Source organism: Garra rufa, chromosome 20 (assembly GCF_049309525.1).
Source record: "Garra rufa chromosome 20, GarRuf1.0, whole genome shotgun sequence".
NCBI lineage: Eukaryota > Metazoa > Chordata > Actinopteri > Cypriniformes > Cyprinidae > Garra > Garra rufa.
Genome location: NC_133380.1, coordinates 17,925,090 through 17,949,424, shown reverse-complemented (window position 1 = coordinate 17,949,424; position 24,335 = coordinate 17,925,090). Strand labels below are relative to the sequence as shown.

Genomic DNA, 24,335 nt, shown 5'->3' with positions numbered 1-24,335 from the left:
TTTGGAAAACATGTAAGTATCTTCTATAGCTTCTGAAGGCCAGTACTAAATAAAAAAAAAGGTGATATTTAGTCAAAATAAGAGAAATATAGCTACACATCTTCATTCTGTTCAAAAGTTTTCACCCCCTCCTTCTAAAGCATCAGCGAGTGTTTGAACTTTCTGTAATAGTTGCATATGAGTCCCTCAGTTGTCCTCAGTGTGAAAAGATGGATCTCAAAATCATACAGTCATTGTTGGAAAGAGTTCAAATACACAGAAAAGCTGAAAAACTAAACTGGGACCTGAAAGATTTTTTTTCTGAAGAACAGCGGGCAGTTCAGGGCAAACAAGGGACTCATGAGCAACTATCACTAAACAAACAAGCACAAAAAAAAAACAGCTGTGGATCATTCAGGTAACAACACAATATTAAGAATCAAGTATGTATCTTATGAAAAGGTTCATTTTTATAAATTCAACTATTATTTTCTCTTGTGGACTGTATGTAAACATATTTTATGTGAAATATCTTATTCAGTTCAGTAATAAAACATAACCAGCTCAAACCAACAATATAAACATTAATTATACTCATTAAGTTCCTAATAAAGAACTGGGTAATTGCATAATTGAATTCTTTATTCACTTATTTGGATGTAATCCCATAAAATAATAATTAAACAAGAAAACAAGTTTTGCGCATGCTCAGTATGTCCACTAGATGGCAGTCGAAGTACGTTGTACTCAGCCGTGTGTCTCCGGTTGCTATGGCAAACTTGTGAAAAGACTCTCGGTAAATTTGTTGTCGACGGGTCTGAATTAAAAAAAAAACATTATGGGTCAAGATATGCATAACTTTCATTCCATGGTATGACTGACTGCGTTTACGTGTTGTAATGTTAATATAATAGCGTAGCTCTTTGTAACAGATAATGAATAATGTTTAATGTGTTTAGTTTGACTAAAACCTTATATTTTTCAAGGATTACAGCAAATGGCAGCGAAGTACAAGAACAAAACCTCTGCTCTGGGCAACTCCTCATCATAAAGCAGTCATACCATCTAATAAAAGCGAAATCCGACCATCTCCGACTGGAAAATCAGGTATAAACATGGCTAAGTAAGGATCAAAGTAATGCAGCTTCTGTAGTGAAGTATGTCTGTCTTTATGCATTGTAATCTCAGCTTTATGAACAGGAAAATCTCATGATTTTACAACACTCCCTAAACTCCCTGCAAGAAGGACAAATGAAAAAGTGGACCAGGACCAGATCACCACAAAGATGAAATACAACATCAAAGAACTGATGGTGTGTACTATAAAGTAGGAAAGCAGACTTTAATAGTTCTCCTGTGCTTAGTTTGGTATATACGCCATGTCGACAGCTGCAGTCTGTTGTAGTTACTCATCAAATCCAGGAAAGAAGCAATAAAAGACTTGGAGGGGCTCTGTCAACAACTTCAAGAAAGGAACCTGCAGATGGCCAGAAGCATTATGGATACAGACAGAAGCTCATTCGCCAGAGCCAACGAACTGCTCATCCAGACAGAGCAAAAAAGGGTGAGCTAAATTGTATTATGTTTTTAGATCCTACTGTACACAAAAGAGCACTGACCTGTACAAGTGTTAAATACACTTAACCAGTTATATGATCTTTTATATTCTTTCTAGAGATCAGCAGTAACTTTGAAACAATGGAATGACAGGCTAATTAAAAGTGCCAAAGCAGAGCTGACAGATATAAAGGAAGAATCGCAGACACGCCTCAACGGTTAGTTAACACTTCATGAGTTATGCTTTAACTATTTTCATCATTTTCAAATGCAATATGTACACTACACAATATTTTTTTAAATCTAAGTTTTATATAAAGCATTTATTTTAAATAATAATTGCAACCCTGTTCCACAAAACCAGTTGTAAGTAGCACAGGTATATGTGTAGCAATAGCCAACAATGCATTTTATGGGTCAAAATTATCTATTTATTTCAAAAATTAGATAAAGATCATGGTCGATGAAGAATTTTGTAAATTTCCTACCATAAATATATCAAAACTTAATTTTTGATTAGTAATATGCATTGCTAAGAACCTCATTTGGAGACTTTAAAGGTGATTTTATCATTATTTAGATTTTTTTTTTGCACCCTCAGATTACAGATTTTCAAATAGTTGTATCTTCGGGCAAATATTGTACTGTTCTAACAAAACCATACATCAATGGAAAGCTTATTTATTCAAAAAAATGACATTCATGAATGGTTTTGTGGTCCAGGGTCACATATTATTTTAAGTATTACTATTATTTATTATTTTAGTGATCTTTTTGGACAGTAGTGTACCTCTGTTGCAAGCAGGCTCATCAAATCAAGCATACAATACATTTAAGGTAGAATGAGGCCCTCTTCTGTTCCAGCATGATAATGCCGCTGTCCACATGTTTATGTATACACATACTTTTGGCCATATGTTGCAATGGTTGTTAATAGAAAAGCAATAGCAAACAACCCCAAACTGCAACAACAAATTTCAGATGGCTTTATCTTATACGTGTAGGCCTGCAGAAGCAGTTGGATTTGCTAAAAGCAAAGGTGGTAAAGGCTCAGACAGAGCTCCGCAGCTTGAAGGCATACAAAGATATGGAGTTTCCAGTCAAGGCCTTGCAGATTGCCGATGTGGAAAGAAAGCTGGAGAGACTGAAAGAGATGCAGCAGGTAAAATAGGAGCAGGACTTACTGCTGGATGACCAAAAGCTGACATTCTGGCTAGCTGATGGGTAGAGAGTAAAATGTAATCAAAATTATATCCAGGAAAATCCTTTATTTATTAAAAAACACATGTGGGTCCTGCTCCCATGAGAACTCTTCAGTGTTTAATAATGTTGTAACATCGTTCCCCTTTAAAAATTGTCAGAAGGAGAAAGAGGATTTAAATCTGTTGTTTAAAAAAGAAATGGATAATTTGGAGAGACGCCAATGCCAAAGAGAACAGGAAGTGCTGTCTGCTGTTGTTGAGGTACTGCTCTTCTATGTCAATTTGTAGATTGATCTCATTTTAAATGGAGATTATGTTTGGTGCTTTATAAAATAAAAATATGTGGTTTGATTTTCAGACGCATGCTTCCCACATCCCTCCCATCGTCAAATTGATGGCCTCAGAGAACGACATAATGAGGGAAAAGATTCATAATCAGAGAAAGGTACCTTTTACATTGTGATAGTTCACCCAAAAATAAAAATTACCCCATGATTTTCTCACCCTCAAGGTATTCTAGATGTATATGACTTCTTCTTTCATACAAAAACAATCAAGAGTTATATTAAAAAATGTAATGGCTCTTCCAAGCTTTATAATGGCAGTGAATGGCTGTTGAGATTTTGAAGTTCAATAAAGTGCATCCACCCATGTAAAAAGTACTCTACACAGCTCCAAGGGGTTAATAAAGACCTAAAGCGAACCAATGTTTGTGTCAGAATATCTATTTTTAAACCTTTATAAACCATAATCCCCAACTTCCGCTAACTCTCGTATGGATGTTCACGAGAGAGTGGCTTCCAGCAGATGATGTAGGATGTAGGCGTAGCGGAAACGATGAGAATATGCTAGTTTTGCGAGAACTAAGTTTTGTTTACAGCAACTCCTCTTGGCTTATAATGAAATTCTCCAGCTTTTTTCTTTACAAAGTCTCATTTTGTACTTCTAATTCTTGACCAGTGTTTTGTTTTGCCCTTTATCTACTCGTTTCCACGTTCTTTACTTCTCAATGGAGCGCCTACATCCTACGTCATCCGATGGAACATCACTCTCTAGTGAGCACGCGTACAACGGTTAGCGGAAGCTGGAAATTGCAGTTTATAAAGTTTTAAATATGGATATTTAAAACCTGAAAATCTCAACAGCCATTATAAAGCATATAAGAGCCAGAACATTTTTTAACATAACTCTGATTGTATTTTTATTAAAGGAGAAGTTCACTTCCAGAACACAAATTTACAGATAATTTACTCACCCCCTTGTCATCCAAGATGTTCATGTCTTTCATTCTTCAGTTGTAAAGAAATTATGCTTTTTGAGGAAAACATTTGAGGATTTCTCTGCATATATTGGACTTCTGTGGTGCCCGCAAGTTTGAACTTCCAAAATGCAGTTTAAATGCAGCTTCAAAGGGCTCTAAACAATCCCAGTCGAAGAAGAAGGGTCTTATCTAGTGAAACGATCGGTTTGAAGCTGCATTTAAACTGCATTTTGGAAGTTTAAACTCGCAGGCACCATAGACGTCCACTATATGGAGAGAAATTCTGAAATGTTTTCCTCAAAAAACATAATTTCTTCAAGGGAGTGAGTTAATTATCTGTACATTTTTATTCTGGAAGTAAACTACTTCTTTAAGGAAAGTCATATACACCTAGAATGGCTTAAAGATGCGAAAGTCATGGGGTTATTACAATTTTTGGATGAACTATGCCTTTAAAGTTTCTAACTGATTAATAAAGTTGAATTAATATTTGAAAATTAATAAAGTATGTCATTTGCTATATGTTTTTTTTTAAGATGGTAATGGAGATGGAGAGGAGGAATGAAGAACTAAGAAAGAGTATTCAGGAACTGCAACTGTCGAGACCAAAAAACATCAGGAGAGAGATATTTCCAGATGTTTTCCTGAAATCGGACAAGTAAGTGGATGAGGACATTGAGTTATTGAGGCAAACAGCTTCTTTATCACAAACAGCTCTTATGTCCTCAATTAACACAAGAACATTGCCAAGCTCTTCAGCTGAAGCATTCCCAAGTTATACAATAACTGCAATTGCAGAGAAAAGTTCTCACAAAATTGGCCACTTGAAAGGAAGTTCAACAAACCCCTCGAAATGTCTAACAGTGTTAGTATGACCCGACCCCTCCCATAAACAGATATAGAACAGCAACACTTGGAGAACTTCACTTTCAAGGGCCTTCTCAAACATACTGACAGAACACAGCCCATTGTAGTTTAACATCCGATATGAGTTAAGATGCTCATTTCATGCTTTGAGAAACATTTAAAGGGACTGTTCAGTCCAAAATTAAATTTCTGGTATTATTTTGTTCATAGTTCAAACAAACAACATTGCAAACTTGTGTAGTTGTAAGAGAGTCATGACTAGATGTTTTTTTACGCCAATGATGCATCATGCTGTGATAGTTGATCAGTGAGTTACATCATTGTATGGGAAACACACCCCAGGTTTGGAATGACACAAGGGTGAGTAAATGATAGGGATGCACCGAAATGAAAATTCTTGGCCGAAACCGAAAACCGAAAATAGGAAACCAAGGCCGAAAACCGAAACACCGAAAGAATTATGCCAATTATTAGTTCCAATGCATTTATGGCTATGACTGTGTATTATCAATCAAGTATTATAATACTTAAATAACATATACACATATTTTACTGCCTTTGTTTAAATTGTTTAATTGTTTACATTTTTATAACACATTATCTTGTGGATCCATCAGTTCACATTTACAACTCTACGAATTAGATAAACTAGAGAAAAAAGTACCCTATCTACTTTCAAACAAAAGCTTGGCTTGGAAAAAGTATTGGGCTGTTGGAGATGGTGTTATATTACACAGTTTTGGAAAAGACTCCAAAGGCCATCTTAAAGATAAATGAAGAACAAGAGAATGCTGTGCATTCATGGAATCCCTGGCGCCCATTAAAGGTTAATGAAGGTTTCACATTTCCCAACAGTCTGTTCCAAAACAGCATGTCATTTTCCTCTCCATGACAATCGGTCATATCTCCAAAACAATCGGACACTTTATTCCAAGGTCCTGCGAGTGCATGCACAACCTCTTGCCACCCATGGGAGCTGTTATATCACAGATAAGATTTATTCATATGGACCTTTGGTCCTTAAGTGTTTTGGCCTAGGGGACAAAGAACGTGGAAAACAAACAAAAAACATTCACTTATCATGTCACACTGAGCACCAAATTATAAAGGTTTCCATTAAATGGAGATAATGATAAACAGATCTGGGATTTCCTGCTCTGCTCGTGACAGAGACATGGCTTTAGTATCTGCAGATGTACTGAGCCCCAGCAGAGAAAGTTCTCATGTTTCCTGTCTTAAACAAACTGTCTCAGGCTGTGGTGACCATGTTCAAGGGCAGATGTCCCATAAGCAGTCCTCCTGATTTACATGATCTTTGCGCCCAAAAAATGAGGATTCTGTCATCCAAATCTGTTTACATTTCTTCTGTGGAAAACAAAAGAAGTATTTGTCCATACAAAAAAAGTCACTGGGGTCTAACATAGTTTTGGACCCCATTAAGTTTCATCAAAACAGTTGAAACATTCTTCTAAATATCTTTCTTTGGTTCACAGCAACATGAGTTGCCTATATCATACCTATGACTTGAGTAAATGATGACTAAATTCTGTCATTAATTACTCACCCTCATGTCGTTCCAAAAGCGTAAGACCTTTATTCATCAACAGAACACAAATTAAGATATTTTTGATGAAATCTGAGAATCCAAGAGTAATCGTGTCGGTTTGAAACGACATGAGGGTGAGTAAATTTTGACAGAATTTTCATTTTTAAGTAAACTATCTCTTTAAGGTCATGTATATAGTTGCTGTCAGTGTGTTTTCTGTATTTTAGGTGTACTCCAGATATGGATGTCCATCTCAATATACCCCAAATGGATTTACTCCCCGTGTAGCCTTGTCGTGAAGGCATTGCCCTTTTAAGTCTACTCTTGAGCTGCTATATATTACAGAAGAAAATCAATGAAGCCACTTCATTAAATCATTTTACTCAGTCAAACAATTGTATGGATATTCTTTTCTTTATTTGTCTTTGCTTTCAGTTTGTTTTATGGGCTTTATTCTCTCTTATTATTTTTTTTTTAAAGACATGCATCTACATACTACATATATGTTTGTGTTGCACAAACTAAGCTACATATGTTAAATTACCACTTTTATTTGTTAAGTAGTAACAAAATACCTCTTTAAAAGTCAGACTTTTTACTGGCCAAGAGGCTATATGACTGACAGGTAAAGCAACCAATCACCTTTCGGTTTGTGCTACGTCATGTTTAGTGGCATGGAAATGTCGGCACAATAACAGACCGGTGTGTAAAACTCTCAAACATATTTTAAAGATTCTATGCCATGAACTTTCAATTTTCACATACTTTTGAAAATCCTGATAAGCGCTCGTCATCACAGTTGTAAACATGAGGGGGTTCAGTGCCTTTTGTGTCCATGTGGAACGTTAAAGAACGCACTTTTCTTACAGAAATCCTGTATTATCTAACCAATCCGATGACGACTTCGAAACTCGTGTTTCCAGCTAAGTGTGCTTTATACATCAGACATTTTAGCCAACGTTCCATGGGCGTGACGTCTGAGGCTGAGACTAGACTTTTACAAGCACAGGGTTTCTGTGGGTCTTTAAAAAGTCTTATTACGTGTTAAATTTATTTTTAGGCCATAAAAGTCTTAAATGGTACAAGAAAGTTTTAATTATGATTTCAAGAGGACGGAAAGACTGGAATTGCGATATGGCTTAATGTGACAAACTTCAAAAGGTTGTGATTTCATTGAATAAAAATGAGCGCTGCACATTTCAAAAGGTGCTGCACTGCTTTGTGTACTTTGGCTACCGTTATATTTCTGCCGTTCCAAAAGCACCACCTGCTGGCAGAGAATGAATTTGCCCATCTGCGTTTTTTGTTCAGACCAAATAAAAAATTTGCCCATATGCAGCAAACACACAGTTATAAATGTGAATCTGCGGATCGATAAGAAGTTAATGCTAAAGCATTTGAAAAATCTAAACAAATTAGAAACTAATCTTCCTGTCCTGTCAGCCGTTGTCCTGTGCTTGTAGCGTGTGCTCTTCAAGTGCACACACAAATGTGCCAGCGTGCTGTATTATATTTAAACCCAAATAGAACTATTAGTATGTAATGTCGTCAATAATGAAGTTACAAAAAAGGTGATTAAAGCTCAGTCAGATCCTCTTCAAGTTCAGCAGTGGCAGCTCTTAAAGTAGCAGCCAAAATATCCTAATAACCAGCTGCTGTGATGTTTTTTAATCAAAGAACAAAATTAAAAAGAGAAAATCCAAAACTTAACAAGTAGTCTTAAGCTTTATCTTGATTTACCTTAGAATTGAGGGTTTGATAACTATTGAATTAGGCTATATTTTTCTTCCTCACGGTCACAGATAGCTAAATTACATTATAATGGGTTTATGTGAAGATTGTTGTAAGTTCACATGAATTAAAAGTTATTTTTTAAAGTCTAATAAATGTTAAATTGATAGCTCTCAATTACACTGCAATGTTGATTTGCTATAGTCAATGATTAAATATTAGTAAAAACAAATTCATAGAGACATCAGTTATCAGTGATATTTGCCAGTTGTAAAAAAAACATGGCATTAAACAAATATTAAAAACAAACATTCTTTATGTTGCGATTAATTAGATATTTTTTTAATCAATTGACAGCACTACTATTTATATATTATGTAATTAATGTAATGATTGATAATAATTGTTTAAATTAATATAATTGATTTGACCACCCTTTTCTAAAAAAAATTGTTTAAAGGCTAAAATATGAAGTTTATCATTTTAAAGACTTTGAACTTTTGTGAAAACCTGTATCTAACCTGTACATCATGCTTTTTACTGTAATTTTACAGTTTAATATGTTACCATAGAAATTGCCCTGCTCATATGGTATTAATTTCATTTGTGCATGTCTTAAAGGTCCTGGAAACTTTTAAATTTGATTTTAAAAATCCCGCAGATAACCTGCAACTATAGCCTCATTCATTGTAAGTATACTAACATTCAGAAATTTTTGAAAAACATCTCATGCTCACCAAGGCCATTTAAATTGTGATATATTACTGAATTTGTTACCTATTTGAATATATGAAAATGTAATTTATTCCTGTGAGGGCAAAGTGTAATTTTCAGTGGCCATTACTCCAGTCTTCAGTGTCAGAACAACATGATTTGGTGTTCAAGAAACATTTCTTATTATTTTCAATGTTGAAAATAGTTGTATGGCTTAATATTTTTGTGGGAATGATGATACATTTTTTCAGGATTTTTTGATGAATAGAAAGTTCAAAAGAACACCATTTATTTGAAATATAAATATATCTAATATCTATATCTAGATACTAATGTCTTGTAAAACAAAATTAATTAATTAAAAAAAATCTAACCACATACTTTTGAATATTTATAAGTGAGTTTATAAAATTATTCGCAGGACTCTGTATGGTCTGCAAAGCACATAAAAAAATGCAATTGCAGTCTTTTTGCAGAAGACGCTTATATCGGTCCATGTTCCCATGTCCCATGGACCACAATGTTGAATTTTGGTACCAGTCAGGCGAGCAAACGTTATTGCAGTTAATGACACTTTAAAGTGTCAATCCTCAAAGTATGTGCTTCATTTTATGACTATATATGACTCTATTTATCTTGCAAATGGAGCATTTCTAAGCCACTTTGCAAACCTTGAAACTGTAGTTTTGTGACATTGATGTAATTGAGCAAAGTGTGGGAACAAGGGGCTTGCTCCGTAAACAGTTATGGATTTCAGCACCCCAGTGTATGGGCGACTGGTTTGATTACTTTTGTTGTTTCAGTTGGAAAACTTTCAGCTGAGCCTCAGAGAATTAAAAATTCCTGGTAAAAAAAAAAAAAAACAACAACTGCGATATCTAAGCAGGGGATAAACCTTCTTTCCTCTATTGCACTGATGCGAGGATGCGGAGCTCTTATTTTCCATGTGTTTTTTCATGCTTTTTAGAAACAAAAATACTAAATAGATGCAATAAAAATTGCAACATCCATTATCCAATTGCATAAGCACCCAGAAAAAAGAAACAGCTGTGGATGTTTGTCTCGAAAGAAAAATAAATGCAATGTGTGTGGTTTCACATTGCATGACTTCCCAGTGATGACATCATTAAATCAAGATGCGTTTTACATCAAAGCAATAGGACTAATGAGAACCTTCTGATAACATATGATATCTCAGCTCAGCTTCAAGCAGGAAATGACAGAACATCGACGTCATGGCGATGGAGTGGGACGGTGCTAAAAAGACACATTATAACATTTCGTGGCCCTGGATGATGTTGAAAGACGCTCTGCGAGGACCCACGAGACTTACAGTTGAGGGCCCATTCGTTGAGCTGTGTTTATGGATCATGTGAGTAATATAAACAGAAGGCACGTTTCGAGCTGAGTTGGCAAGAGAAGCCCACCTGTGTTTAATCACAAAGACACGATACATGCAACTTCACACCGATCCAGCTCTGAGGGCTGACGCTCCAAGTCCACAAGTGGGAAGGATGAACTGAGAAGTCGCCCTTTGGACTCCCAAAACTTGCTCGTGGTGAGGAAAAAGGTGAGTGAAAGGTCATAGATGTGAACTCTCCGATGTTTTTTTCCGAGACGAGCCTGTGACGGACAGCGCGGGAGATTGAGAGAAATGCTTCATTCCGCTCTTAAATTTTTAAAAGCGTTGTGGAACTCGCGGGGCTGTTGCCATGACTGCAGCGGTGTAGCGTTTCCCTGCAGCCGGTACATCAAACTCCACTGCGAGCAAACTGATTGATTCACTACCAAGTAGCTTTATTTAACTTCATTCTGCGGCTTGATGTGAACCTGTAAGCTCTGAAACTTCATTTACGGACATGGTTGTGAGTACACTGCACTAACGATGTTTTTGTTGGGATATATGTGATTTGTTAAGCTGTTGTGTTTATTAATGCATGGAATATGATAAAACGCGTGAGTATACGGGCTATATACTCCTGGGCTAGTTGTCACAGTGATAGACAAATGCTTGTTTTTCGCTCTCGGTGGTTTCGTGTCAAACACTAGTTTGCTTAATTAGAATAATTACATTAAACTTAAAATAACATTTTTCCTAGTAAACAAGTAAACATAAAACCACACTGGCATGTATTCACACAAGACAAGTAGTACATTTTGTTCTTATAACGGGGTTAAGTTGTCACGTTTTAAATGTCATGCATACAGTTTGAAATTGCATTTATTTTATAAATATTTTTCAAAAATATATAAAATGTTATAGCTATTATTAAACTGTAATAACTATTTTACAACAGTATTTAAAGTAATATTTAAGTTATAAATATTTGGTGTATTTTTTAAAGTCAATGTATAGTCATACTAATAAGAAATCATTCACTGAAATAAAAAGTGTGACAACTAGCCCTGGTATTGTCAATGCTATCAGTTAAAAGTTTGCATGCACTTGATTTTTTTTATTTTTTATAATTTAAACATTAACATATTGGATGAGATTGTATAATAAAGGAGATGCAGTCAGCAAGTGACTCTTCAAGAAGTATTTCGGGATGTTCTTCTTAACACTTTACATTAGGATTCATTAGTTAACATGAACTGAGAATGAACAATACTTCTACAACATTTGTGACCCTGGATGACAAAACTAGTCATAAGGGTCAAATTTATGAAACTGAGATTTATACATCATCTAAAAGCTGAATAAATAAGTTTTCATTGATGTATGATTTGTTAGGATAGGATAATATTTGGCTGAGATACACCTATTTGAAAATCTGGAATCTGAGGGTGCAAAAAATCTAAGTTTTGAGAAAATCGCATTTAAAGTTGTCCAAATGAATTTCTTAGCAATGCATATTACTAATCAAAAAATAAGTTTTGATGTATTTACGGTAGGAAATTTACAAAATATCTTTATGAAACATCCTAACGATTTTTGGCATAAAAGAAAAATCTGTAATTTTGACCCATACAATCTATTTTTGGCTATTGGTGCAAATACACTCCTGCTACTTAAGACTGGTTTTGTAGTCCAGTTAATTAATCTTAAATTAATTAATCTTACTTAATTCAAACATTAACTATGCATTATCAAAATCACAGGTTGTGTTTGTTAACATTAGTTAATGCACTGTGAACTAATATGAACAAACAATGAATGACTGTATTTTTATTAAATAACATTTAATAAAGATTAATAAATAGTGTAATAAATATATTGTTCATCATTTGTTAATGTTAGTTAACTTTTAACTGGTGGTTTATGATGTATATGCATTCAATCTGTTAGTTTTCTTCTCATAATAAAGTCTCTTTTATTGTTCAGGCATACCTATGTTTATAAGATGACACTCAACACACAGAAAGAGGGAAAGGAACCACTGAGGAGAAGAGCAAGTACTCCCATTCCCTCCTCTCATCAGGCGGCCAGGGGAGAAACAGACCCTTCAGCTGACCCTTATCACCCTCCGCTCGCCCAGTCAGCCTCGTACCATCCTGGAGACAAGAGCATCCACTCACGGGCCAACTGGTCTTCAGACTCGGAGTCGGACAGCTCTGGTGCCGAGTGTCTTTATCGCGTGGTTTTGTTGGGGGATCACGGCGTGGGGAAGTCAAGCCTTGCCAACATTTTTGCTGGAATACAAGAGAAGGATGCACACAAACACATTGGAGGTATAGAATTTACGAATATTTTGCCTTCATGTGTACATATCAGGTCAGTTTAGCTGATTCAGTTGATTCACTTATTCGGTTTGATCAGCGGAATGTTATTGTTTAACAGTAAATATCGCACTGACACACTACTGTAAAAGTGCATGGCAGTGCAGGGCCTAAAATGACCTTGACTAAACTGTTAGGTCTGGCTGATTTGCACTCTCAAATTGTCACGCGTCAAGATTGATCCTAAAACATTAATTGTATGGTGATATTGATTCATACATCGGTCAGAGCAAACAGTGCATACAGTACATTGATTTATGCACCAACTGTTATTTAGAGCACTGTTGCCTGTTTTGTCTGAATCTGCTTATTACTTATAACCGCAGAGCACATGACTGATTTAAAGTCAGCAGCGTTGTGTGGCCCGTCCCATTTGTCCAGTCCTGTCTATCTTTTGGTCTCCCAAGGGTGTGAGACAATCCATTTTGACTGACACAAAACTGCTCCATCAGAGACCTATGTATAAGCCTAACCGTTTAAACTGGCTTGCACTGAATGCACTGAACTATGCCAAATGCCTTTATCAAAGCGGTAAATGAGTGTCTGTGAGTGGCAATCTGTTGACCTACATGTTGTTTTTGGTCTAACGGCGTATGACCTTATGTCTCGTGGCTGTGTTGGCTTTGACCTGAGCAGAACATCATCCTGTAAATAATCATGCCATTGACAGGCTGATGTGTGTATATTGATTCTTGCATCAGTGGAGACATATTAGTAGGCTACACTTCCATGACCCTAAATAAAAGCAGTTTTTGATGTATTCGAATGTGCTTTATGCATTTAGATGAATGATTTTACTGTTTTTGAAAGATCTTCTATGCTTACCAAGGGTGCAATAGTGTAATAATATGTGACCCTGGACCACAAAACTAGTCTTAAGTAGCAGAGGTATATTTAGAGCAATAGTCAAAAATACATTGTATGGAACAAAATTATACATTTTTCTTTTATGCCAAAAATCATTAGGATATTAATTAAAGATCATGTTCCATGAAGATATTTTGTAAATTTCCTACTGTAAATGCATCAAAACTTAATTTTTGATTAGTAATATGCATTGCTAAGGACTTCATTTGACAACTTTAAAGGCAATTTTCTTAATATTTAGATTTTTTTGCACCCTCAGATTCCAGATTTTCAAATAGTTGTATCTCAGTCAAATATTGGTTATACATCTTATCCTAACAAATCATACATCAATGGAAAGCTTATTTATTCAGCTTTCATATGATATATATAAATCTCAATTTTGAAAAATTGACCCTTATGACTGGTCCAGGGTCACAATATAAAAAAAATTTGTTATGAATTTAATACTTCAGTCTACAGTGTCAGTTTTCCGAAATCATTGTGATAGTATGTATATAATATATTTATATATATATATATATATATATATATATATATTAGGGCTGTCAAATGATTAAAATTTTTAATCAGATTAATCAGACTTTTCAGTGGATTAATCATGATTAATCACTATTTGCAACACCTGAATCCTAACCATTTTTTTTTTCTAAAATGCATACCAAAATATAAATAACAGGATACATAATTTTCACATTTTCATATTATGCCAGGGCCCGCATCGGGCCTGTTTTAGGCTATGCCTTATTTTTTATATTTTAGACATCCATCAATAATGTCGCGCTGGTGGAAACAACACGAGACTTTCGCTTTTACTTTCGATAACGGCTCGGATGGCGCAACTGGAAGAGATCCGCGTTCAATCGCACGCAGTAGGCTAAAACAAATACCGGCAAAAATAAATAATAAATGTGTCGGGGAAAGAGTAAGGACATATCTGAATTATTTATTAAAAAAGTATATTCACTGTGAGTCAATGTGAGTCAATGTCGCAAAGATCCTGCAATTTCATTTTTGGACGCGCCTTGAGAGAGAAATTTATCGTTAAGGATTACATATTAAACAAGTTTTTGTTTTCGATTTGTTTTATTTCGTTAAGTAATAATTTAAAACTTTCTATAGATATGTTTATCATGTCTGTGAGGCATGCATTTAGCTTTATTTTTGTTAAGCACTCCTGTTCAAGAACGAGACGACAGAAAGCGCATCATTTTTGTTTTCTTTATTTTATAAAAACACTGCAACGTTTTTTGGTGTATTACTTTTTCCTTTGTGAGCAAAAATGACGGATAATTTGAAATTGCTTCCACTGAAAAAATGCAATTGATTGAGCTGGTGCCTCGATGACCTGCAAAGCGGCTTTATGTATCTTCCACTCTCCACTCTGTCACTGTGTCAGTCACCGCTCTTTCGAGAATGAACGTGTACGATGTACAGATGTAATTCCCAAAACATAAGAAAAACGAAATTTTCATACAAATTCTGAATGGATTATGGCATGGAAAGTGCAAAGCGCGCTCCCTTTATTATCACTAAAAGCGTCACAAATCTAGTTCATAGAGATCTCACAACGTTCCGTTATAATCAATAAAGCTTTCTAAACTACACAATGAATATTTTATTTACATCGCGTCTACACTTAGTCAGGAGATGAACAACGCTGGATTGTTTGTCAGATCTTCAATTGCTTTGCTTTCGTTTGAGGGTAGGCATAGCACCGTCTACCCCAGTAGAACCGAGCTTAAGCTTGGCTATAACCACTCCAGTTGCAGAGGGGCTGTCGCAAAGGCTTGTACTTGTTAACTGTACCATCATCATTCTTTTTATATTTGAATCCGTCCATAGGCTCACCTTGCTCCATCTCGCCTCTAGCTCCCCAATCCTGACAAATGATTCGTCACACTGCGCATGCGTGAAATGCGTTAAAAAATTTGACGTAATTAACAACAACAAAATAATTAACGCCGTTAACGCGTTATTTTCGACAGCCCTAATATATATATATATATATATATATATATGTGTGTGTGTGTGTGTGTGTGTGTGTGTGTGTGTGTGTGTGTGTGTGTGTACAGTATATGTGTATATGTACATGCTTACATGATGTTGTATTAATCTGATTATTCTTAATAAGAAGGCATTGAATTTACAGATTAATTTGAGATAAAAGATGTTGCTGTCAGTTTTCTGTCAGCTTTTAAAAATTCTTAACTAGATTTTTTGTGAGTGATATATATGTTTTAAATGCTCTATAATTGCGTTGCATCCATTATATCACGCACATGTGAGGTATAGGCGGAAGTACCGACCCAGTGTTTACAAAACGAACGTGCAAAGAAAGTCAAACTTGGAGGAGTGGAGCTAGTGGAGCAAACATTTATGGTTAAAAAGTATATAAATTTCCTTTTCATTTACAAAGTAACCAAATGTTTTGCTAGATATGGCCCTCTATTCCTCTGAAATTGTGTAGAGCCCTATAAAGCTGCATTGAAACTGCAATCTGGACCTTCAAGCCGTTGATCCCCATTGAAGTCCACTATATGGAGAAAACTCCTGAAATGTTTTGTTTAAAAACCTTAATTTCTTTTCGACTGAAGAAAGAAAGACATGAACATCTTGGATGACACAGGGGTGAGTAAATGATCAGGAAATTTTTATTCTGGAAGAGAACTAATCCTCTGAGCAGATGCACTTTAACACAGTAGTATTACATCTGTGCACCTAACCAGTCGAGGACACTCTTCTTTGAAGGGCATGCCTGGATTATATTTTATATTTGGTCTTAACATTTAGATGTTAGCTGACGTGAAGTTTGAGACACTGAAGTTGATTAAGAACACTGTTATTCTTTATCGTGAATTCACATGTTTAATGGCCAAGTTTGTCTTTAAGTGCTATACATCTTGTAGAAGTCTCGAAAAAAGTGACAGTGTAAATTTAAAGTGGAAAAATGAGAAAAGGTCAGTATCAACCTAGGCTGGAGCAAAGTGTGTTTTATCTTCTTGTCAAACTAGCTATGCGATCAGTTTATCAGACACAGCTCAGCGATTTTTCCACTATTCCACTTCCCATGCATTTTTCATGCCTGTGATTATAACAAAGCACTGTTCAAATGTACAACAGATTAAAGGGAGCAAAAATTTTGTTTTTTAACAGTTGGGTCAATTCATGACAAAGAACAGGGAAAATCATTATCATAGAAGCTTTTTTAAATAGCTAGTGCAAAAAATGAACTCAGTGTGATTGACCTAGCATCTATCCCTAGTTGGCAATGCTGTATTGCATGTCAGATTGATGTCATTGATGTTTTGGGTGTTATTTATGTCCCAAATTCGACTGAAAATACTGTGTATGTTTCTATAGAGGATACATATGAGAGAACTCTTACGGTCGATGAGGAGGAGACGACCCTAGTTGTGATGGACACATGGGAAACAGAAAAACAGGTATGCAAACATCATACATCAATATGTCTCAACATATTCGCCTCAGTAACCTACTCGATGAATTACCGAATGTAAATAAAGGAAAATCTGAAGGCATGTGGTCTTCAGGGGCTTGCATGTGTCTGCCAGCAGTGAGTCTGTGCTTTCCAGACACAAGTCTCACCTACAGGGCCACAATGCCCTTTGTGCAGTGTTGTGGAAAAAAACGTGGCCACTTGCTGCCAGTGGCTAAACTCCATTGAGCGATGCCCTGCAGTGAGCAAGCAACATACAGCTGGCCCCTGCTGCTGACCACACAGCCAAGTACACTGATCGCTCTGGGGCCTAATTACACCGCTATCGATGACTCTTCTCTGTGAGGTCTGTCTGGCAGCTAGGCTTTTCTGAACTCAAGAATTGTTTACAGAGATAAATAATTCTGTACTTACTGATTGCAGAATTTTTTTTACAGTGCTCAGCATTTTTTTCAGTTGTTAAACGTTCATCTTTCAGTACATGCACAAGTGTTTAAAAAGAATAGTTTATTCTAAATGTAAAAATTCGGTCATTATTTAGTCACCCTTATGTCAATCCAAACCTCTTTGACTTGAATTCTTCAATAAAAAATTTGAAGAACACCCTGGCCATTTTTTCCCAATATAACGAATGTTTCCCAATATAATGAGGACTAGGATTGCGAAACTTCAAAAGACAACAAAAAGCAACATAAAAGTTAATAAGAGTGCTCCACATTACATTTTTATTTGATTTAAGCAAGTCAAAATATGAATATTGTGAAATATTTGTACAATAACTGTTTTCTGTTGTAATATTTTATAATTATTATATTATATAATATGCTGATTTGGTGCTAAAGAAAGGTATTATTACTGTAAGAAATTCTTATATTGAACAGCTTTTTGGAAACATATTTATATGACCTTTAGCAACATTATAAATGTCCTTACTGTCACTTTTGATCAATTTATTGCATTTTTTGCTTAATAAAAGTATTGATTTTATTAAAAGTATTTAAAAAAAAGTACTGACCCCAAATGTTTGAAGGGTAGTGTAACTTTAGAAGTAGGGCTTCCCTCGACTAAACATTTTTCTGGTCGACTAGTAGTCGTTATTTTTAAGCATTATCCGACTGTTTATTAATAAATGTTTAAATGCATGTTTATTAATAAAGCATATAAATTATAATAATAAGCCTTTAATTGCCTACATAGCCTAATAAGCGCTCAAGCACATGCATAAAGCTTGCCACAGCACACCGGCAGATATATTAATTATGAATGTGTCAGGGAAAATCAGCAAGGAGACTGCATTAACGTTTTAATAATTTGTTAATAAACTAGTGCTTTCTTTGTTTTCGGATTAAGAGATGAAGACTCGTCATCTCCACATTGATACGCCAGTTTGTATATTTCATATGGATTAGATAATCTGAGAAGATTTGTTTTTCATTTGAATTGGTTCATTTGAAGGTAGACATTTATTTATATATATATATTTTTTTTTTTTTTTTTCAGGTATGTAAAGAGTTTTGCGCATCCTGTCTTCTCTATTTTACAAAAGTGCAACGTTTCATTGTTATTGTGAGTGCACACAAATAAACGTAAAGTCTTTACAGATTCGAAAGATGTATTATTTTTATCTGTATGACCAAAAATGACAGAGTATTTTAGGAGCAAGTGACTGCACCAGTGCCTTCATCTGTCCACACTCCACACAGACACTTAAATAATGCACATTTTTCTAGGTTAACTTTAGATTGATTGGCCAGTAGTTCCTACTACTTACATATTTCAGATGACAAGCTATAATTGAGGTCAATGAATGATAGGTGCGTGTTTGGGTGTCCTGATTGATGTACTATATTACCACATAGACCAGGCGTCAACGATCTGTCCGTCACACGTGTGACTTTGTTACTTCCTGTTGAATTTTTTTCTGCGACTAATAATATTTTGGTCCACCAAGCCTCTTCTTGTCGACTAACGGTTAGTCGACTATTAGGGAAGACTTAAAAATTGGCCTATTCAGAAGACTTAAAATTTGGCATATGATTGTGTATGGACCACTTGCATGGTACTTTTGCATTGTTTGTAAAGTTTGAAGCTTCATTGTCATTGTTTTTTAAAAGTAAAAAGTAATTTCTTTGTTAAAGGAGAACTCCGGTGTGATTTTGACCTAAAGTGTATTGAATCATGATACTGAGTGTGAACGTACCTTGCATATCTCATCTCGGTTTGTGTCCAGCTGTCCGAAATCTGGGGTCAGTTAGCCGATGCTCACAACAGGTTGTCAATGAGAGTCAACAGGGCATCGGAATAGCCATGTAAATAAATCACTGTTTTACGCCATTTACGAGGCACAAAGTAGCTCCACACTTCATTGGTAGACTTCCAAGGGCCCTGACATTTAAAACGAGACATTGAGAACTCAGAAAAAGCACCGGTAGTTTATTTACAAGAAGATTTATACAGACAGTACCTGGAAGATAAAATCCGGTCGCCGCCATCTTGAACTTAGTCACGATAAGTCGAGTGTCGAGCACCAAGGAATTTATCAGGTTATCAACGTATCAGGTTGTAGTTTCCTTCGTGCTCGACACTCGACTTATCGTGACTAAATTTAAGATGGCGGCGACCGGTCTGTTCCTGGTGGAAAATGTCTGTATAAATCTACTTGTAAATAAACTACCGGTGCTTTTTCTGAGTTCTCAATGTCTCGTTTTAAATGTCAGGGCCCTTGGAAGTCTACCAATGAAGTGTGGAGCTACTTTGTGCCTCGTAAATGGCGTAAAACAGTGATTTATTTACATGGCTATTCCGATGCCCTGTTGACTCTCATTGACAACCTGTTGTGAGCATCGGCTAACTGACCCCAGATTTCGGACAGCTGGACACAAACCGAGATGAGATATGCAAGGTACGTTCACACTCGGTATCATGATTCAATACACTTTAGGTCAAAATCACACCGGAGTTCTCCTTTAAAATGTCTTGTGCTTGTCACTTATTTGTGATTCTATAAAGAAAGAAAAGGGTTAAAGGTTTTTCCAAGCCACATGACATTGAATAAATAATTCAATGTCATGTGGCTCAGAAAAAACTTTAATAACCAAATTAAAATTTTCCGTGAAGTAGCTTTTTAAAGTGTTTAACCTTTTTTTGATCCCCTAGGAGGAAGATGAGAAGTGGGTGCAGGATTACTGCATGCAGGTGGGCAATGCTTACATCATTGTTTACTCAATCACTGACCGCAGCAGCTTTGAGAGCGCATCAGAGTTGCGAATCCAGTTGCGTCGCATCCGGCAGGCTGAAAACATTCCTATCATCCTTGTGGGCAACAAAAGTGACTTAGTGCGCTCTCGAGAGGTGGCAGTGGAAGGTGAGAAGAGTTTTGATTTGTGTCATTCACACAGACTCATCATAGTGGGATGTTATACACTACCATTCAAAAGTTTGGTTCAGTATAAGGAAAGAATTTTGAGAGATTAAGGGTGTGTTTACACTTGGCATGTTTGGTTAGATTAAAGCAAACTCTGGTGCAATTGCTCTGTTAGTGCGGTTCATTTGAGTAAGGGTGAACGCTGCCATCCGAACCCTGGTGCGCCCCAAACAAGCGGACTGAGACAGCTAAAAAGATGAGTCTTGGTCCACTTTTAAACTCTGGTGCGGATCTATTGAAATATGAATGCGATACAGACTAAATACTTCTAAACGAACCAAAAACAGGCAGTAATGATAAGATGCAACGCTATGCGATATGAAGTGGTGTATCCAAAACAAAATGAGCAGAGGGAACGTAGAGCAAACATAGAGCAACGAGGAGGTAAAGCGCCTTTTATGAGCTATTTGTGGGTTCACAAGCGGTAAAAATAAAATCATATACATGCAACAATGAGGGTGCTTAGTCCAGCAGACGGCATTAGGTGTAGTCGAATGCATGTTTTCCTTTTGTTTGGAGTGTTCTGTGAGTTCCCTCATGAAATATATGTCATTCAATCCGACCAATCAGGTTTGGAATGTATCACTATGCTTTTAGGTTCGGTATGTTAAAAATGCCAGCGGACCAGGACCAAATGTATAATTTTCCTTTTTGGTCAGAACCAAATGAACCAAACGAACCGAACCACTAGTGTGAACACACCCTAAAACTTTCATTCAGCAAGGATGCATTAAATAGATCAAAAGTGACAATAAATAAATTTTCTATTCTATTTCAAATAAATGCTGTTCTTTTGAACTTTGTATTCATCAAAGAATCCTGAAAGAATGTATCACTGTTTTCACAAAAATATAAAAGGGAACCCCAGGTATTAAGACTTGTATGGCTTAATAAACTCTTCCTGAAAGATTTATGTTATTTTGAAAATCTACATCGTTTTATACATATTTTGGACAATGAGGGGCGCCATTATTTTGATGATGTCAGATGGTTGCACTCGGTGAGCTACTGGCACTATCTATTGCTATTTTTACTGCAACACAATTCGGAAAACAAAATACTGATAAAATTCCACATTGTGTGGCTTTTGGTTGTGATTTTCAGTCGAAGGGCAACAAGAGAAGCGATGTAAGTCTTTTTTCGTAGAGATAAGAAGAGGAGAAAAGAATGGGAAGATGCCAGTGGCCGAATAAAACTTCCTAAAGACCCACGTCTTTGTTCTCTCCACTTTAGCCCTGATGCTTTTGAGGCTTTTAGTAGACCACAGCTACTGAAAGAGCTTATGAATGGCAGAGACAAGAAACACTAGATGCCATCCTGACAGGATGTAAACATGTCGATGACGCCACAGCCACTGAAGGAGTTTCACTCGGATATTTAGACTCCTTGTGGGAAAAAACAAAGGTATGGCATTTGGTTTAAGCCTAAGCTTATATCCATCACCAGTATTTTGTATTCCGAGTTGTGATGGAGTAAAAATAGCAACTGGTAGCACCAGTGGCTCACCAAATGCAACCAATTCACATCATCAAAATAATGCCGCCCCCCACAGTCCAAAATATATCTAAAATATTTATGTATTTTTTAAATATCATAAATCTTTCATAGGTTTTCTACTACATTTTTCAATAAGAGACATCATTTACGTTATATTGAGCCATACAAGTCTTAACATCTGGGATTTCCTTTAAGCAGCACAACAGTTTTCACAATGATAATAATAATAAATGATTATTGAGCACCAAATCAGCTTATTAGAATGATTTCTGAAGGATCATGTGACATTAAACACTGAATTGATGGCTGCTGAAAATTCAGCTTTGCCATCACAGGAATAAATTCCATTTTAAATAATAAAATGGAACCATTTAATCAAAGAAATGCAACCTTGGAGAGCATAAGAAACGTCTTTCAAAAATATTTTTAAAAACCCAAACTTTTGAATGGTAGGGTAGTCTAGCTCATGAATGCACAATTGTTTTACATGGTGCCTGCAAAGCCTTGTGACGGGTTTGGTTTTACACAATCCTGGTCTTCTGTGGCAGAGGGTCGGGCTTGTGCGGTGGTATTCGACTGCAAGTTCATAGAAACCTCCGCCTCCCTCCACCACAACGTTCACGAGCTCTTTGAGGGCATTGTGAGGCAGATCCGACTGCGGCGAGACAGCAAAGAGACCAATGAGCGCCGACGCTCCATCTACAAGCGAAAAGAGAGCATCACCAAGAAAGCCAGACGCTTTCTAGATCGACTTGTGGCCAAGAACAACAAGAAGATGGCCCTGAAAGTGCGCTCCAAGTCCTGTCATGACCTCGCTGTGCTGTGAACCCACAGATCACTCTCAGTTCTTGAACTCTGGGTTTCTTTGTTTCCTGTTCGGAAGGCAAAAGAGGATTTGTCTTTGTTTTGAAGTTGAACATTGTTTCACATTTTTTTGTTTGTTGGTTTTTATTTATTCATTGGTCAAAATCTAGCATTAGCAACCTTTTTACTTACTCCTCTGAGGATCTTGCGGTCTTGCTCATTGTTCTATGTCCCATAGATCAAATTTTTGATAGCTGTTGGAATTAAACCAAAGGTTTATTACTGTATATCACCGATTAAGTGGACTTTGTTTTTTAATGAACATTTTATCAATGTTTGCCTTATCAGACTGAATAGATAATAGTTAGAATAAATGAACAAGCAATATTTATTATTCATTGTTGATGTTTTTCCTTAAAAAATGATAGTTTCACCTTACTGTTTTTTCTAACAAAGAACATATTTTATATACACTGAAAGACATTTGCTATGAGAAAAGCACAGCCCATTGGAAATGTTAAAGGAGAGACAGCTGAGACCAGTGTTTTTTTAAGCAAAAAATATTATGCACATGTCAATCATCATTTAAAAAGGGCATGTGAATATCCTCCATAAGCCTGTTACAGTTTATTTGAAAGAGATAGTTGGTCAGTAAACTCAGTCGGTCAGTAAACATTATAAAGGTGTCAGCTATTTTTGCAGGAATAACAAAAATAATGGTTTATAGACTCTCTGTGTATTTCGTCTACTTTTTTGGCACTGGACATAGAGGGGAAAATGTTTTTTGTACAACTTAATGTTGTTGGTTTGTAAATATTTATTTCCAGAATTTGTATAATAATAAATGGCTTTGAAATATGTAAATACAATTATGCTTTGCATAAATGCAGACATAATAACTTTCAGTGTTTTTTTATTAAATTCTAATCTGTGTTTTTAGTTTCTGCTTTTTTTTTTCAAATACCACCCAGTATGTCTTTGAAAAAAACATGAAATTAGTTGTTGCAAGTTTGCCATTCTTGATTCTTTTAGAAGATTGAAACCATTTAGAAATAGTTGCTTGTCTATTGATTCATTCATAAGATGCACTGCTGTTCATGATAGAAGTATTTGCTCATGTTCTGTGGCCTCACCTTGAACCTGCTACTAATATTTGCAAAAAAAAAAAAAAAACGGTTCAGATTTAATCGAATGCTATCCTGAACAACCCCGTATTTGTCCTTGTTCTCAGAAACAGTCAATACATGTTTTTTTTACAACAATATGGAAAAAAATCAGTGAAATTCAATCACTGAAATGATTTTCAGAAAGAAATTCGATTAAATGTATTGGCCAGTCTTATTTTAGTCCTCCACTTTCTCAAATGCAAATATTTAACAGATGTTTTGGTGGATGGGTTTTACATTTGGTCAAATATATTCCAAACATAAAGGCAATGCAACTGAAAACCATTACACCTCATCGATAACATGGCGTCGTAACATATTTGTAATCTTAACATCTTAAACTGATACAAAAGCAGTAGATACACAAATGATTTTTGCTGTCTCTGTTCTGCATACCCCAAAGTCAGCCCTCAGAATGACTAAGAATGCCACTGTAACTACGTCAAGGTTAAGTTTGTGTATGGAGGCTTTCCCAGATGCCGATTAAGCCTCATGGATAAAGTTACACTGTCAGTTGAAGGTCACCAATGAAAAAATTGT

The 24,335-nt window shown here is 35.9% G+C and overlaps 2 protein-coding genes across 2 annotated transcripts; both read left to right on the top strand.

The window, feature by feature from the left end:
• The first annotated feature begins 978 nt into the window (after window positions 1–978).
• On the top strand, window positions 979–6,782 carry c20h20orf96 (chromosome 20 C20orf96 homolog). Its single transcript, XM_073826328.1, has 9 exons — window positions 979–1,086; window positions 1,180–1,292; window positions 1,385–1,543; window positions 1,655–1,754; window positions 2,541–2,698; window positions 2,898–2,999; window positions 3,097–3,183; window positions 4,536–4,657; window positions 6,640–6,782. Exons 2-9 carry the CDS (start codon window positions 1,266–1,268, stop codon window positions 6,698–6,700), a joined length of 816 nt encoding a protein of 271 aa, XP_073682429.1. The 5' UTR covers window positions 979–1,086; window positions 1,180–1,265; the 3' UTR covers window positions 6,701–6,782.
• Window positions 6,783–10,165: 3,383 nt separating this feature from the next.
• rem1 (RAS (RAD and GEM)-like GTP-binding 1) lies at window positions 10,166–23,562 on the top strand. Its single transcript, XM_073825957.1, has 5 exons — window positions 10,166–10,427; window positions 12,183–12,529; window positions 16,808–16,890; window positions 20,061–20,268; window positions 22,374–23,562. Exons 2-5 carry the CDS (start codon window positions 12,202–12,204, stop codon window positions 22,649–22,651), a joined length of 897 nt encoding a protein of 298 aa, XP_073682058.1. The 5' UTR covers window positions 10,166–10,427; window positions 12,183–12,201; the 3' UTR covers window positions 22,652–23,562.
• Window positions 23,563–24,335: the final 773 nt, after the last annotated feature.